General features: G+C 39.5%; 1 protein-coding gene across 9 annotated transcripts in view; it reads right to left on the minus strand.

The window, feature by feature from the left end:
- The window catches only part of LOC125452265 (glutamate receptor ionotropic, kainate 2), a 431,852-nt gene that overhangs the window by 46,634 nt on the left and 370,119 nt on the right, over positions 1 to 15,099 (minus strand). For all 9 annotated transcript variants that reach the window (XM_048530454.2, XM_048530460.2, XM_048530457.2 and 6 more), the window contains 2 exons: positions 13,691 to 13,809; positions 9,198 to 9,415 (listed from right to left, as the gene is read on the minus strand). In XM_048530454.2, the coding sequence (XP_048386411.1) occupies positions 9,198 to 9,415; positions 13,691 to 13,809 (337 nt within the window). The remainder of the gene's footprint in view (positions 1 to 9,197; positions 9,416 to 13,690; positions 13,810 to 15,099) is intronic.

A 15,099-nucleotide genomic window follows, 5' to 3' on the forward strand; every position in this document is an offset into this window, starting at 1 on the left:
AACACTGCTATGTAATTTCATTAATATGTGAAATGAGTTCATCCTTGTTGAGGCAGTTCACTGATCAAAAGCCCATCAAGTTGACATTTCTTTGCTGACTTGATGACAAATGGTATCCTTTCCAAAATAAAAGTCAGAAATTTCAAGTTTCCCAATTTTTCTGTGAATAAATAGTTTCCCAATTACACTGTTAGCAGATTGAATGTTTCTGGTTGACCATATGGATTGAACAGCAAGTGATCATCTAGATCTGATAAGATCTCCTAGATGGGTTTGAGAAAGAGTAGCATGATCTTTTCACTTTGAATTTATCCAAGCAAGAATCAAACAGCTCGGATCTCTTTGCTGATAACACTGCAAGTCTCTATTCACAGATACAATATTTGCCTGCAAAAAAGGCTATCAATAAGAGTATATAACACCAACAGTCTCTCACTGTAAAGCAAAACTGACTCAAACCAGAAATAGTTCCAGTCATGGGTTATAAATGCAGGGTCAACTGAAATTTTCTGGTCTGTAAAATTAATATGATTTTATTTGGTAGGAGCATCAAGGGCTTTGGAACGAGGGCAGATAAATTGAGTTTAGGACAAATCAAACCATTGAGCAGACTTGAGGGGAAATGTTTTTTCATGTTCCTGTATTATTAAGCTAAACATTAATACTGTTACTCTTGTCTCTCCTCTATAGTCTGGATCTTGCTTAAAATATTGATGCAAAAGTTGCAACGTTCTGAGCCTCAGCTATTGCCTTGTGCAAAGCATTCCATGCTCTAAGGGCCTTTTGTTTCTCCTCTGTTTTTCTTGTCAACAGTTGTGCAGTGTATTTATAATAAATGTGACTCAATTTCTTTGGATCCCATTATTTATCTCAGCCCTAACCTCCATGGGGTCGAAATTCTCCTGGATTCTGACACAGATCCAGGTCGCAGTCCTCAACCATAGAAAATAATGAACCACCACTGCTTTCATTCAGATGAACTCAAATGATTTAATGTCCTTTCTACAATTCATCAAACTGTTCCACTGTCCATCACAAAGAGCTAAGCATTTTATTTAAGCTAACGCTTATCTTTCAAAAACAAATTAACTAGCCATTTATCTCATTCCGGATTAAAGTTTGGTTGTTATCTTTTAATCATTATTATCCCGTCTCAACATTTAGGTATTACTAGCAAAATCAATAATCATTTATTGCTCATCTTGTACCCAGAAGCTTCATTATAACTTTTTCAATATTACCATCCTTCCTACTTTGTTTTTAAGTTCCAGTTTTCAAACAGCAATCAAGGAATTAGAAGTTACTGGTTATTGTCATAGACACTAGTTTTACCCTCTGGACCTGTAGCCCAATGTTACATTTAGTGAGCTATTGTCACTTGTATTACAACAGTACCAACTATTTAATTATATTTCATTGGTTGTAGGGTCTCTGAAGTCATGAAAGCCAGTAAATATATGTAAGTTGTTATTAGTAATCATCTCTTACGCTTGTCCAGGTTTTATTTCTTCTGATTGATTCCAGGACAGAACAGAATAATATTTCTTTTCTAATTATTAAAGCCCTTTGAAGTCAGAATGTTGATTTTCTGCCAAAGGTCCGTGCTGTTAATAAGCAATTCATTTGTTTGGCAATTATATTATTCAACTAGTAATTTGCAGAGTGCTCAGAACATACCATTAAAGTTTGAGCTTGTGAATTCAGGTTAAAAATATATGTGAACAAGAAACTGGTATTTGAAGAAGTAATCACAAAGCCATGGAACATGATGTGGATAGTAGTAACAAACAGGATAAAGAGCCTAATTCAACAGAGAGCACCACTGAGCAGTCACATTGAAAGAACAAAGGGCAAGTGTAAAACTTGTACCAAGATGTTCTTCAGAATCTGGAGAAATTTCTCTATAAGAAGTCTGAACATAAGTGTGTTATAAAGAGTATGTACATAGAAACCCCTTTTAAAACGAAGAAAATGTAGTGAGGGTTTTATAAATATTCGAACTTTTTGAGGTGAATCTTGCGTCGGAAGTTCTTTTCCGTAAAAAAAAAGCTTTTCTGTACATAAAGCTAGACAGCTAAGTTTGAGAAAAAGTAATCACAAATTGCCATAGCAGCCTAGATGCTTTACTAATGTCATTTAGGAAGGGGAGCTCATCATCTGTATCAGGTATGGCGTATACCTTACTTCAGTCTAACTCCAACATGTTATTTCTTAATTGTTCTCTGAAATAGTTTAGCAAGCTACTTGGCTTTATTAAAGTGCTGCACTGCACAGATTCAAAAAGAAGACTGTCCATCACCTCCATGGCGCATTAATATAGGCCTTAGCAGTGATGCCCAAATCCTGAGGATTAATTTAAAGCATTGTAATCTTAGAGCCTTTGTTATTCAAATTTAAACAGCAGTATTAACAAGCAATATTGTGAAATAGTGACTAATCTAAAGATCATATCTCACATTGGGGACAATGGATATGATCATACAATACTGCATCTCCAGCAAAATACCAACTTGGTGAGCTGTTTCTTTTCAAACATATTCTACAGGGTGTCAAAATTGTGGCTACTCTCATTCATGCATAATTTCTGTCATTGACTTTAACCTTGTAGATGGGGACAGGATTAAAATAGGACTGCCACATTATATGAAAACAGCGGGTACCTAACAACAGCAATCACACTGATCAGGTGTTATGCTATTTTCTTATCAAAGTAGGGAGTCACATGTTCTGAAATGTAATTGTGAAATCATTTCAGTCAGCACATCTGAGGCAATTTAAGTAGATAAAGAGACACCAATCTCACGGTGTTTTTTTTGTGCTGTGATTGGTAGAATTGATATTAGAGCTGCAAACTGCATCATGTTGCCCATTTGGAAGATTGCAAGAAATATAGAAATTAAGTCACCATGAAAAATCGCAATAGCTGCTTTGTCTAAAAGCTGAGGGTCTAAGGCAACAGTAACAATGAAAAGTGTTGAACAAGCAGATTAAGCAAATCAGGAAGTAGTAGCTGTGTGACATGAGACAAAGTTTGAGCATTGCCAGAAACACTAGTTGGTTTCTTCATATAAGTAGATCCCTCTAAATAGAATAGAGACAAAAGTAAAAATATACATTGCATCACTATGATCACCGTATTACAAAGAACTGATAAATCACTGTGACAGTACATTTATTCCTCAAAAGTCACCTCTGTGTGCTTGGAGCACCCAACAATGCTTAATGGGGGAAAAAATTAACCAGACAAACAAGGTCATTTCAATGGGTGATGGAACATGCAGTTTTGAAAACATAAGGTAGAGATTATCATTGAATCCCTTAGTGCGGAAACATGCCCTTTGGCCCATCAAGTCTACTTTGACCCTCACAGAATCCCATCCAGACCCATCCCCTTACAACCCATCTAATCTATGCAGCCCTGAACACTATGGGCAATTTAGCATAGCCAATTTGGCTAGCCTGCATATTTTTGGATTGTGGGAAGAAACTAGAGCACCCAAAGGAAACCCATGCAGACACAGGGAGAACATGCAAACAGGTGCATGGGGCTGGAATTGAACCTGGGACCCTAGCGCGGTAAGGCAGCAGGGCTAACCACTGAGCCGCCATGCCAGCCTTTTATACAGTGTATTTTCCATGAACTATGAAACAAAAAGAGGGAGTAACTTGTTTTCTCTGATGCCTCTCACAACCTCGGGACATTCCAAGATGTCGTGATGAGGTCCTTTTTGAAGTGGAATGTAGCAAAGCATGACAACCATTGTTGTCATCAATGAGGTCCCAAAAACATCAATAAGAAAAATCTGATAATCTGTTTTGAGATGTTTATTGAGAGATAAGTATATGCCAAGGTACCAGAAGAAAAGTGCCGTACTCCCTTATGACTGCCTAAGAGTGAAATGCGGAACCTTGGTTTAGTGTCCTACCCAAAGCAAAGACTAGGCATATTCACATGCTCTCAGCTGTAGATAGTAACAGGATGGTACTTCTTCCAGGGTGTATTTCTTCTCTAGGCTGGCAATTAATTATTTTGGGACGATCCCCGTGGAGAATTTTACTAAATTATCTCCAGTGAAAATGTTACTGACAAGATAGTTTTCTTTCTGCACCTTTTGACTTTTAAAATGAATCAGCCAACACAAATTAAACATGAATTAAAAGATAATAAAAACTTCAAACAAAAAAAATAAATTTCACTTTAAATAGGTGAGCAAAGATACATTTTATGTAATTGCATGCATTCATCACTCTTCACAAACGGGTGGCACTACATGGCTATACAGTACCACACATGCTGTTCTTTATTCATGTAGCTTGTTTGAGGAATCCTATCCAACAACAGCTTCCATCAGCAATTCACGTTAGTACAATCCTCTTTCCCTCTGATATCAACAAATCTGATGGAGTAGCTTTCCAAAGTTCACTTCTAGGGAAATACTTGACTCTTTAGCATCTTCAACTTATTTATACAACTTTCCAGGAATCAGATCAATTCACAGAGTGTCTCCAGAATTCATATCCCATTTTCTATCAGACTGAAGAACCGAACTCTTATTGACAGAAAAATATTAGTTTCTACTCACAAAAAAATGATGTTTCGCTCTTTCTCTGACTGCAGTCATGTCTCAGTGTGGACTTCATCCTTCAAAAGCTGTGCTATAGCTCTCCTTTGTGGCTGTATTTGTCCTTTACCTCCAGTCACATGATGCTCATACATTAACTGTCTTCCATTTGATACTGCTTTCAGTCAACGGTTGCCAGGTTATATGGGCTAATACTACTATTTATTCAAGAAAATTACCATAAATCCTAGCGTACAAGTTGACTTGGCACACAAACCATTCCAGATAACAAAGTGTGGAGCTGGATGAACACAGCAGGCCAAGCAGCATCTTAGTAGTACAAAAGCTGACATTTCGGGCCTAGACCCTTCATCACAAAAGGGGGATGGGGAGAAGATTCTGAAATAAATAGGGAGAGAGAGGGGAGGCGGACCAAATATGGATAGAGGAGAAGATAGGTGGAGAGGAGAATATGGGTGGGGAGGTAGGGAGGGGATAGGTCAGCCCAGGAAAGACAGACAGGTCAAGGAGGCAGGATGAGGTTAGTAGGTAGGAAATGGAGGTGCGGCCTGAGGTGGGAGGAGGGGATAGCTGAGAGGAAGAACTGGTTAGGGAGGCGGGGACAAGCTGGGCTGGTTTTGGGATGCAGTGGGGGAAGGGGAGATTTTGAAGCTTGTGAAGTCCACATTGATACCATTGGGCTGCAGGGTTCCCAAGCGGACTATGAGCTGCTGTTCCTGCAACGTTCGGTTGGCATCATTATGGCACTGCGGAGGCCCAGGATGGGCATGTCGTCTAAGGAATGGGAGGGGGAGTTGAAATGGTTTGCGACTGGGAGGTGCAGTTGTTTATTGCGAACCGAGCATAGACAGCATCCCAAAACCAGCCCAGCTCGTCCCCGCCTGCCTAACCTGTTTTTCCTCTCACCTATCCTCTCCTCCCACCTCAAGTCGCATCTCCATTTCCTACCTACCAACCTCATCCCGCCCCCTTGACCTGTCCATCCTCCGTGGACTGATCTATCCCCTCCCCACCTTCCCACCCATACTCTCCTCTCCACCTAGCTTCTTCTCTATCCATTTTCGGTCCACCTCCCCCTCTCTCCCTGTTTGTTTCAGAATCCTTTCCCAATCCCCCTTTTGTGATGAATGGTCTAGGCCCTAAAAGTCAGCTTTTGTGCTCTTGAGATGCTGCTTGGCCTGCTGTGTTCATCCAGCTCCACACTTTGTTATCTCGGATTCTACAGCATCTGCAGTTCCCATTATCTCCGAACACAAACCATCCCATTTTGTTGCAGTCACAATAATCATGTTTTTATACATACTCTGCATTGTGACATGTCCAACCAAATGTTAAACTCTCAGTTTATAGTCGGCCTCTGTTTTCTCCTCACAAGTACGTTTTTTCTTAATTGGTACCTTACAATTAGGCATAAGCGATGAATCATGTGTTGCAAATGTGCAAGGGAGTTTAAGGCACACCAGTCCTTCAGCCAAAAGCAGATGGTATTTTAAAATGATGACAACCCATGCCGACATTTCACTTTTATGTTTAATGTATAAGTTAGCCCACATTTTTGGTAAATTTTTCAAGGTTTCAAACGTCACTTGTATGTCAACATCGTTGATTCCCTGAAAATTAATGCAAACTTTTAAAAGTCTTTTTCATCATTCATAAAGCCAATTACAGACTCTGGATTAGGGTCATCACAATTTATATACACCAGTCAATTAATAAATAAAGCTTTTAAAAACTTAATTAATCATTTTAATGAACATAAGCAGTGTTCCTGAACAAACAAAAAATCTCGAACAGGGTACACTGTCTATTAAATATATCAAGAACTGCCACAAAACGGAAGAACACCACTCTGTCTGTATTATCTGCACCGGTTATGTGACCATTTGGACTTGGTCTCAAACATCCTGGCCTTTCCCCATAACCCTGTACATTGGACGATTTTTTAAAATTAGAAGCAGGGTCCTTTTGAATGCTTTAATTGAATCTATCTCCACCACAACTTCAGGTAGAGTATCCCAAAGCTAAATGAATCGCTGCGTGAAAAATTGATTTGTCACTCTGTATTTGCTTCTTTTGCAAAATTCTGTAAAGCTGATTCTCATTCCATTTGCAACTGAGAGCAGTTTCTCCCTATATACTCTATTCAGACCTTCATGATCTTGAAAACTTCAACCAAATCTTCCCTGAGTCTTCACTTTCCCAAGAAACTTTGAATCATTCTGTTTCATAGAAATGCAAATCTTGTATCATAGAGGTGCAGTGCTTCAGTGGAATCATGTAATAGCCACAAATCGCATGTATAAGTTTGCGTTTTACAAACAGTGTTCGCCTTTTCATCAATCACGTTAGAGCCAATTCACATTGACAAAACACGTGCAATAGCAGGAAGGATGGTAATGTTCAACAAGCTTATCATGAATTTTTGATAGTCGTTGAGTGAATTAGAAGGATTAGACAATAAGAAGAAGAAACTTGCAAATATAATGGATAACTTCACCATAATTAATACGGGACGTGGGCCAGAATTTGTTGCGATACATCAGATAACACTCAATTTACCTTGACTAGGATCAGTTCAAACTGGAGCAGAGCACATTTTCAGCAGATGCTCAGGATCAGGAGCAAAAGGAGTATGGATTGATTTTCATAAATGATGACAACTCATATATGGAATGGAATTATTCCCTCAGCAGTGCAGCATGAGCAGTGAGAGAAAGGTGAAAAATATGGTGCGAATGAAAAAGTTCTGAATCTCATTGCTGAGATTTTTTTTCCAACTTTGTTCCTCAAGCCATAAATGGCAGATTGAAGATCTCACCATTGAGTGGGGACTACAATATTTCCATGCATTTGCGTCTCATCAAACCCCATACACCTTACATAAATTCCACTTCCAAATCTCCCCTCCTTCACTGAGGAAATAGATGGCATAAATTCGCAAACAGAAAATTAGATCAAATACCTGCCAGTTGCAGCTTGTCAGAAGTTTATCCCAGTAACCACATCACTGCATGCTTCCTAGCCACCATCCTCCTTGCTCCTTTATTGACAAACTAGCAGCCTTACCACATCACCAAGCGAGTTCTTTGACAAGCTCAGGCACAACTTCAACATGCTACTTTGGAGCTCGTGGATATCTAGAACTGGCATGTTGCTGCCAGGTCACATTGTGTACTTCAATCCACAGGCATCTCATGCATCAAAATAGGATGCGTCTTATGCCTTTTTATTTGCTTTCTTAGTGCACAATCACATTACTCAATTCTTGGAGCCTGCCAGCCTCTGTCTGCTTCATGCTGCTTTCTGAGTGGACACTTAGCACAATGGACTGCAGCAGTTTAGAAGACAGCTCACTGCTGCTTCCTCAATTGCAACTTGGCTTCACCAAAATAGACATGGAAAGGATGTTTCCTCTTGTGAGAAAATCTAAAACTGAGGGTCACTGTTTCAAAAGAAGGAACCATCCATTTAAGGCAGATGTGAGGAGAACATGTTTCTCCTTCTACAAAAGGGTCTGGAAGCAGAGTCGTTGAATATTTTTAATGCAGAAATAGAAAGCATCACAGTAGGCAAACAACTGGGTAGTTATTTGGGAGGCTTGAATGTAGAATCAGATTGGCTGTGATCTTATTGAATAGTGGAGCATGTTTGAGGGACAAGACACCTCCTTTTGATCCTTATTCCAAAGTTCATATGTAAATTCTGAAATATGAGCTCAGGGGTGGCATTATTGCTTCTGACCAAGGAGAGCCCAGCATAAATATATGAGCACAAATATCTAAATAGACATTATTGTGCAGTATTGATACAGTGCGGCATTGTCAAATGCACCACTCTTCAAATGAGTTGTTAAATCAAGGCTTTGCCTGCACTCTCAGTTAGCTGGAAGACATACTGTGGCACCATTGGAAGAAGAGGAAGGGAGTCCTCTCTGGCAAGCCAAACATTAATAATCTTTTAACTAACATCGCTGTGAAAGATTGTACTGATCCGATAGCCTGCCCTGTTAAGTTTCTCTAGAACTCACAGCTCACCAATCCCTGAAGGCCAGTCATATATAAAGGACCTGGCTTTGCACCAGCATAGCTGTGAAGTTGGACGGTACGTGTGCCAACTAGCCATCTGAAAATTACATGGAAAGAGGGCATGGACTCCAAAATTTCCCAGCTCGTTAACTGAAATTTGACCCAAACGAATCATTTTGCTTTATTGTTAGACGGTGATCAACCAGTGAGGTAGGAGGCTGACTTCTTTCAAGTATCCTTATTCAGTGAATTGACTAATCTCCTGCCAGGAAGCCACTCATGAAAGAAGGATTGGTTGCAGGATAAGCTTCCAGTGGACTTGATAGATTACACTTCCTTTGAATATAACCAGTTTGTCTATACACATAGAACACAATATCCACTTTCGTGAATAAATAGGGATGATGGAAAACAAATTTTGGAATAATCACTCCAAATTAATATACAAACATCACAAAGTGCTCATAATTTATCTTGACAAATGGATCACGCAGATATTGTGCCCTAATATGGCTTGTCTTCAAGTGTTCTTTTGGGATAAGCAACAAATTCCAATTAGGGAAAGAGACACATAATGTGAAGAACTTGCCTTAAAGAAAGTTACAGTAGCTCCATCGCCAACAGCTCCATACTCTATCTTGGTTTGTTTCGCCAGGTCATCTGCCGAGTCAATGGGAGATTCCATGCGCTCCACTGTCAGAAAAGCAGCCAGGTTAGCGGTATACGATGAAATGATGATCAGTGTGAAGAACCACCAGATGCCGCCCACAATCCTGGTTGAAAGGGCCTTAGGCATTAGCTCGGAACCTGACAAGAATGGTGGAGAGGAAACAAAAGTAATGGCATTAAAGAGCACTGGGTAACACGAGTGGCAGGTTGTGGTCAGAATCACCAAGACGAAAGTACTGAGCCTTCGGAACAGGTAGTGCTTTTCATATAGGATATAATCAGGGGTTCAATTATGGGTGCTCAAGTTTCCAAGCACTGGAAATTGTGATGTGATACCAAAAGGTAAGGCTGCACTTCTTATCTGGCAACTTATTACAAGTTAAAGTATTTTCTTCCTTTATTTTTCAAATGAAATGCAATTGCTAGCTGAGTAAATCAACTTCTTCAAAGAACCAGTTCAAGATACTTCTGCTAAGTGAGGGAGAGTAAATTTGTTTCCCAAATATATTGCACCTACTATAAAAACAAGATCCCCTATCACCAGTCCAGCACAATTAGTGAACCAGAACACCTCAATCTTTGTGCCATTAATGTGCCTGAGTTCCTTGATCAGAGCAGGGCAGTACTTTTTTATTCTATGCTGACTATCCTTGTTGGAAAATTGAAATTGGCAACTTGGTACAACTTATTCTGGTGTTGCATTGCGAATTTATGCCCACCAGAAATTTGTTTGAGATAGGCCAAAACTCATTCACTTCAAGATCTGCAAAGAAATTTGGCTGAAAGGAATTTCTCCCCCCTCAGTGAACTGACTTAGTTCCTGGAAGATGGCGTATTTTGAGTTTTTGATGTTTACAGATTGCCTCACAAGTAAAGATTGGTCACGTGGACAAGACTATGATGACTGCAACAGGAACAACTTCATCTACACGTGCAAAAGGCAACTCTACATTATCTGCACCAGATAAATTAAGTGGCAACTGCACAATTCAAATGAAAAGCACTCCATATGACAATTAATAAAGGGTATATCAGCATTAAGGATGTTTGATAAGTATTTTCTGAAATAAAACTGACCATATAACTCATGAATAACAAGTCACTGCCTGTATAATAAATGCTGACCCAGCCTGAAAAGCCCAACATCCACGAATGAATAAGGTAAGAGTCACAAGCACACAAAATCCCAAAGCCTGGAGCTGAAGTATAGACTTTATTTTCACATGAAACTAATAATTTGAAATTTTAATGGAATTATTTTCTCAAGTGGTATCACGTCAGTGGTACTTCTCTACAAAATATTCATGAGAAAACCTCTTTACTGTTCCCAACAAGTACATGTACGTCTGTAGCAGACAGAGGATGGATGTCCAGTGCCCTGTGACTGGGAATTGACAATAAAGGGCTTGATTGATGGACTCATCCTCAAGTGAACCTACCAGTTCATACCTTGCAACAACAGGACACTCGTGCATTTATGATTACCTTAGTTGAACCCCTGAATATAACATATACTATATATAAATACTTAAAATAGATTCAATTTATTCAACACTGATTGGATGGAGTTGACTGTTCATGTTTTTACACAACAGTCACAGGTCTGCATAATTCTAAAAGCTTATTAAAATTAACTAACATTAATCCTTAATTTGGTCAGTCATGTTAAAATATGATGAACTTGTTCGATATGACACCGGCAGTAAGTTGATGTATTTAGTGTTCCCCCTTTTAGAGATCCAAATGCTTTTGGATTTATTTTGCTGAACATTCAATTTATAGGCACAGAGTTTTTTGGTCCATTCAGGTTAACAGAAATAGAAACTTTGTGATCATCAAATCCTGAAAAGCCCTTCATAATACCATAGAGTGATGCAGCTCGCAAGGAAATAAGATAATAAAATGTGAGGCTGGATGAACACAGCAGGCCCAGCAGCATCCCAGGAGCACAAAAGCTGACGTTTCGGGCCTAGACCCTTCATCAGAGAGGGGGATGGGATGAGGGTTCTGGAATAAATAGGAAGAGAGGGGGAGGCGGACCAAAGATGGAGAGAAAAGAAGATAGGTGGAGAGGAGAGTATAGGTGGGGAGGTAGGGAGGGGATAGGTCAGTCCAGGGAAGACAGACAGGTCAAGGAGGCGGGATGAGGTTAGTAGGTAGGAGATGGAGGTGCGGCTTGGGGTGGGAGGAAGGGATGGGTGAGAGGAAGAACAGGTTAGGGAGGCAGAGACAGGTTGGACTGGTTTTGGGATGCAGTGGGTGGAGGGGAAGAGCTGGGCTGGTTGTGTGGTGCAGTGGGGGGAGGGGACGAACTGGGTTGGTTTTGGGATGCGGTGGGGGAAGGGGAGATTTTGAAGCTGGTGAAGTCCACATTGATACCATTGGGCTGCAGGGTTCCCAAGCGGAATATGAGTTGCTGTTCCTGCAACCTTCAGGTGGCATCATTGTGGCACTGCAGGAGGCCCATGATGGACATGTCATCTAAAGAATGGGAGGGGGAGTGGAAATGGTTTGTGACTGGGAGGTGCAGTTGTTTATTGCGAACCGAGCGGAGGTGTTCTGCAAAGCGGTCCCCAAGCCTCCGTTTGGTTTCCCCAATGTAGGGGAAGCCACACTTCACAAGGAATCTTTTTGGACTATTTCTTCACAGTCCTGTAAACTGTTTTTTTTGCTTAAAATGTTTACTGAATTACCTTTTGACATTTGAATGTTTTCATGTAGTGCAATCCAGAGCTAAGGACACACTGATTTTTTTTTAACTCCTCTTTGATCCCATTGCCAATTAATTTAAGCCTATATCCTTTGATAAGCAAACCCAACTCCATTGGAAATAGTTTCTTCTTATTTACTTTACTGAAGTATCTTATGGTTGTTCATGCTTCTTTATCAAATTTATCTTTAAGGAGCAGAGCTGCACTTCCTATCGTGTGTTCATCTAGCTACAATCTCATCCCCCTCTCATAAATTTTCCCTGCAACCCCTGAAGGGCTTGACATCTTTTGTGTGGCACCTGTATACAGTGATCTTAAGTTTGGAACATGCAATCATTTCAACTCAAACAGTTTAATTATTCTATACCGCATAAAGTTATAGCGATTGTGAATCATTTTCTGAAAATCAATGATATACTAAACCTAGGATGACATGGATGGAGCACCTTTCCCTATCAAAAGAAAGAGTATTACTTCAAAATTTGATCTACTGGGTGCAGAAAATGCAACTACCATGGCTCAAAAGGGGCATTTTATAACTAAGGGGCTAACAAGTCTCTTACTGAATAATTTAACAAAATACTGATGTGACGACAAAATAGAATTTCCACTAAAGTTATTGCAAAAAATATTTCTCCCCATGTCACATAATGCTGTTTACTTAAAAAGGATTTGCACAACTGATGCTCAATCATGCATTTTATTGCATGCTAGGCTTATTTAATTGATATCATGCAAATGTAAGATAAATTTTCATGACCTAGTACAAACGCATTTTTATTTGTATTTCAATCATATTTGGGTAAAATGGAATGTGAGAAAGATGGATTCCTTAAGTACATTTAAAATAGGATCTTCAAGCATTTCAGCAATTTGATATTGTAGTAAGGTGTGAAAGAGTAACATGTGAGACTGTCAATGATCCACCTTACCCTCACAATCCATCTTACCACCAAAGTCGTAATTGTTTTAAAATGGACATGCTTGGACATGACAGCCAACTCCAAATCCATTCTTAAATTAAAAATAAACACTGTAAGAGAAAAAGAGAAATGTACCTTGTTCATGATGACAAATAGGCCCTGACAGGCATGCAGTTTGATACATAAAACCATATATTATACAACTCAGGGGCTTCTTGCCCACTTGGAATGCTCTTAACTCCTTAACTTGGGGCTGCGGTCAAGCAGTATTGCAAATTCAGGCACACAACACGCCTGAACAAGATGGAACTATTTGCTGCAGGAGTCACACAATTACCACAAAGTTCTTGTCTTACCCAAATACCAGAGGAGGTGCCTTTTAAGGATGCTTAGACAGAGCCTGGTTGGGGCTGACTGTCATGTATCCAAGGTAACGTCATGTCCAACACTATATCCCACAGTTTTCTGGGGGGTCAGCAGGCAAAGAAGGGTTCCCTCTTATCATGTACCCTATTGTACTGATGAAAATGTGCTGACCGAATGGCTTACTTACCCGTACATCAGGCACGCATGAACTGAAGTCACATGCAGTGTGTAGATAACTAATCTATGTAGCTCATATCTGATGTAGATCTGTTGCTGCCTTAATTTTAAAAATATATGTGCTAACGTAGGATACATGCAAAGAGGCACCCATGCAAGCCAAGTGCCTGAGAGCAGTTACCCCCAGCAAAGAGTGGGACATGTGCCCAAAGAGAGGTGCAGGCTGAAGCGTGTACCTTGCTGCATGAGAGCTCCAACTCCAAACCAGAAACTATTTAGCAAGGTAAAATTGTTTTCCACCACATCTGAGTCGGGATTGCAAGGGTGGGGATTATACCACTCATAGGGGCTAAACCTGTGGTAATTGAGAGAAACAAATTGAAACTATGAGCAGACAATATCTCAAACGAATGTTCGATTCCTGGAGGAAGGAAAAAACAAAGGGAAGTTTAAAAATCAAAATGGAAATTATTTCTACAGTTTCATAACATTTCTATATTATTGAATAATAGAAATTAAACAAAACACTGCACAAATAAAATGTTAAATACTGTTTTTAACCAAAATTGCTATGAATTAAAACTTACAAAATGTTCAACTAAAATCAATACTATAAAGCACTTTGAACCAGTATGCTAAAAACTGATTGAGTCAATAATGTTTCAAACTCTCTTCCAAAGATATATTTTCCCTGTCTAGTGTTTAGTGAGATCTAGGGTTACAGTTCTAAAGAATGGGTCAGAGGCAATGGCAGAAATCTAGACTGGAGATCTGAGCTTTTAGCCTTTGTTGACGTATGAGGCCGTAGCCAAATAATCATTAGCTTTGAAACAGCATAATTGTGCTTTGCAGATTCAAACACAACTCATATATCGTGTATTTAAACATGGCAATAAGTCTGAGTCACGTTTCACTTTTTTTCAGCTGTACTCATTTAGATCCAGACTTTCTTGACTTTTGTTGATTCTGAACAATAAAACTGAAAAATTGGAGTAAGCTAACTAATTCTGGGATAATGGAAGTCAAAAACTATGTGTCTCTCCTCAGTTCAACTTTCTAGATTAATCATATCTCACCACCCTCTCCATTGCAAAAGTTCCATTCTCCACAAACACCATGTTTTGCATTCTCAAGGACTACACTGATATTGTGGATGCTAAAGGTATTTATCAAGTTGGGATATATGGCTGCAGGATTGTGCAGAACTGAAACATTTTTAGATCATTTCTGGGTATTAAATTCACACTTCACAGAATTTTGAATTGCCTTTCCTTGATGAGCAAAATGGCATTGTGATTTACTTCAAGAATATGGTAGTGAAAATGGAGTTTATTCCTTGCTTAAATGATTTTTCCTTCTCGTCAGTCCTGCTATAAATAATACTCCTTAACTGAAATGCTGAATGGCAGCCTGACCCCTTGCCATGGCTATAGTTTTCAAGTTTGCTATCAAATGCTTCACCAGTCTGGCCTGAATTGATGAGTGATCTGAGTCATCTTTCCTCCTAAGTGCCTAACTCTCACCTAAGGCTTTCCCCTTCAGTGCCCAACACACTATCCAGAGTCCAGTTGAGACCAAGAATGTGGGTTGTGGTTAATGAAATTGTAAGCTTCTTTATAAACTATAAATTTCTAAATCTGTTACT

This window comes from Stegostoma tigrinum, chromosome 4 (assembly GCF_030684315.1).
Source record: "Stegostoma tigrinum isolate sSteTig4 chromosome 4, sSteTig4.hap1, whole genome shotgun sequence".
Classification (NCBI taxonomy): Eukaryota; Metazoa; Chordata; class Chondrichthyes; order Orectolobiformes; family Stegostomatidae; genus Stegostoma; species Stegostoma tigrinum.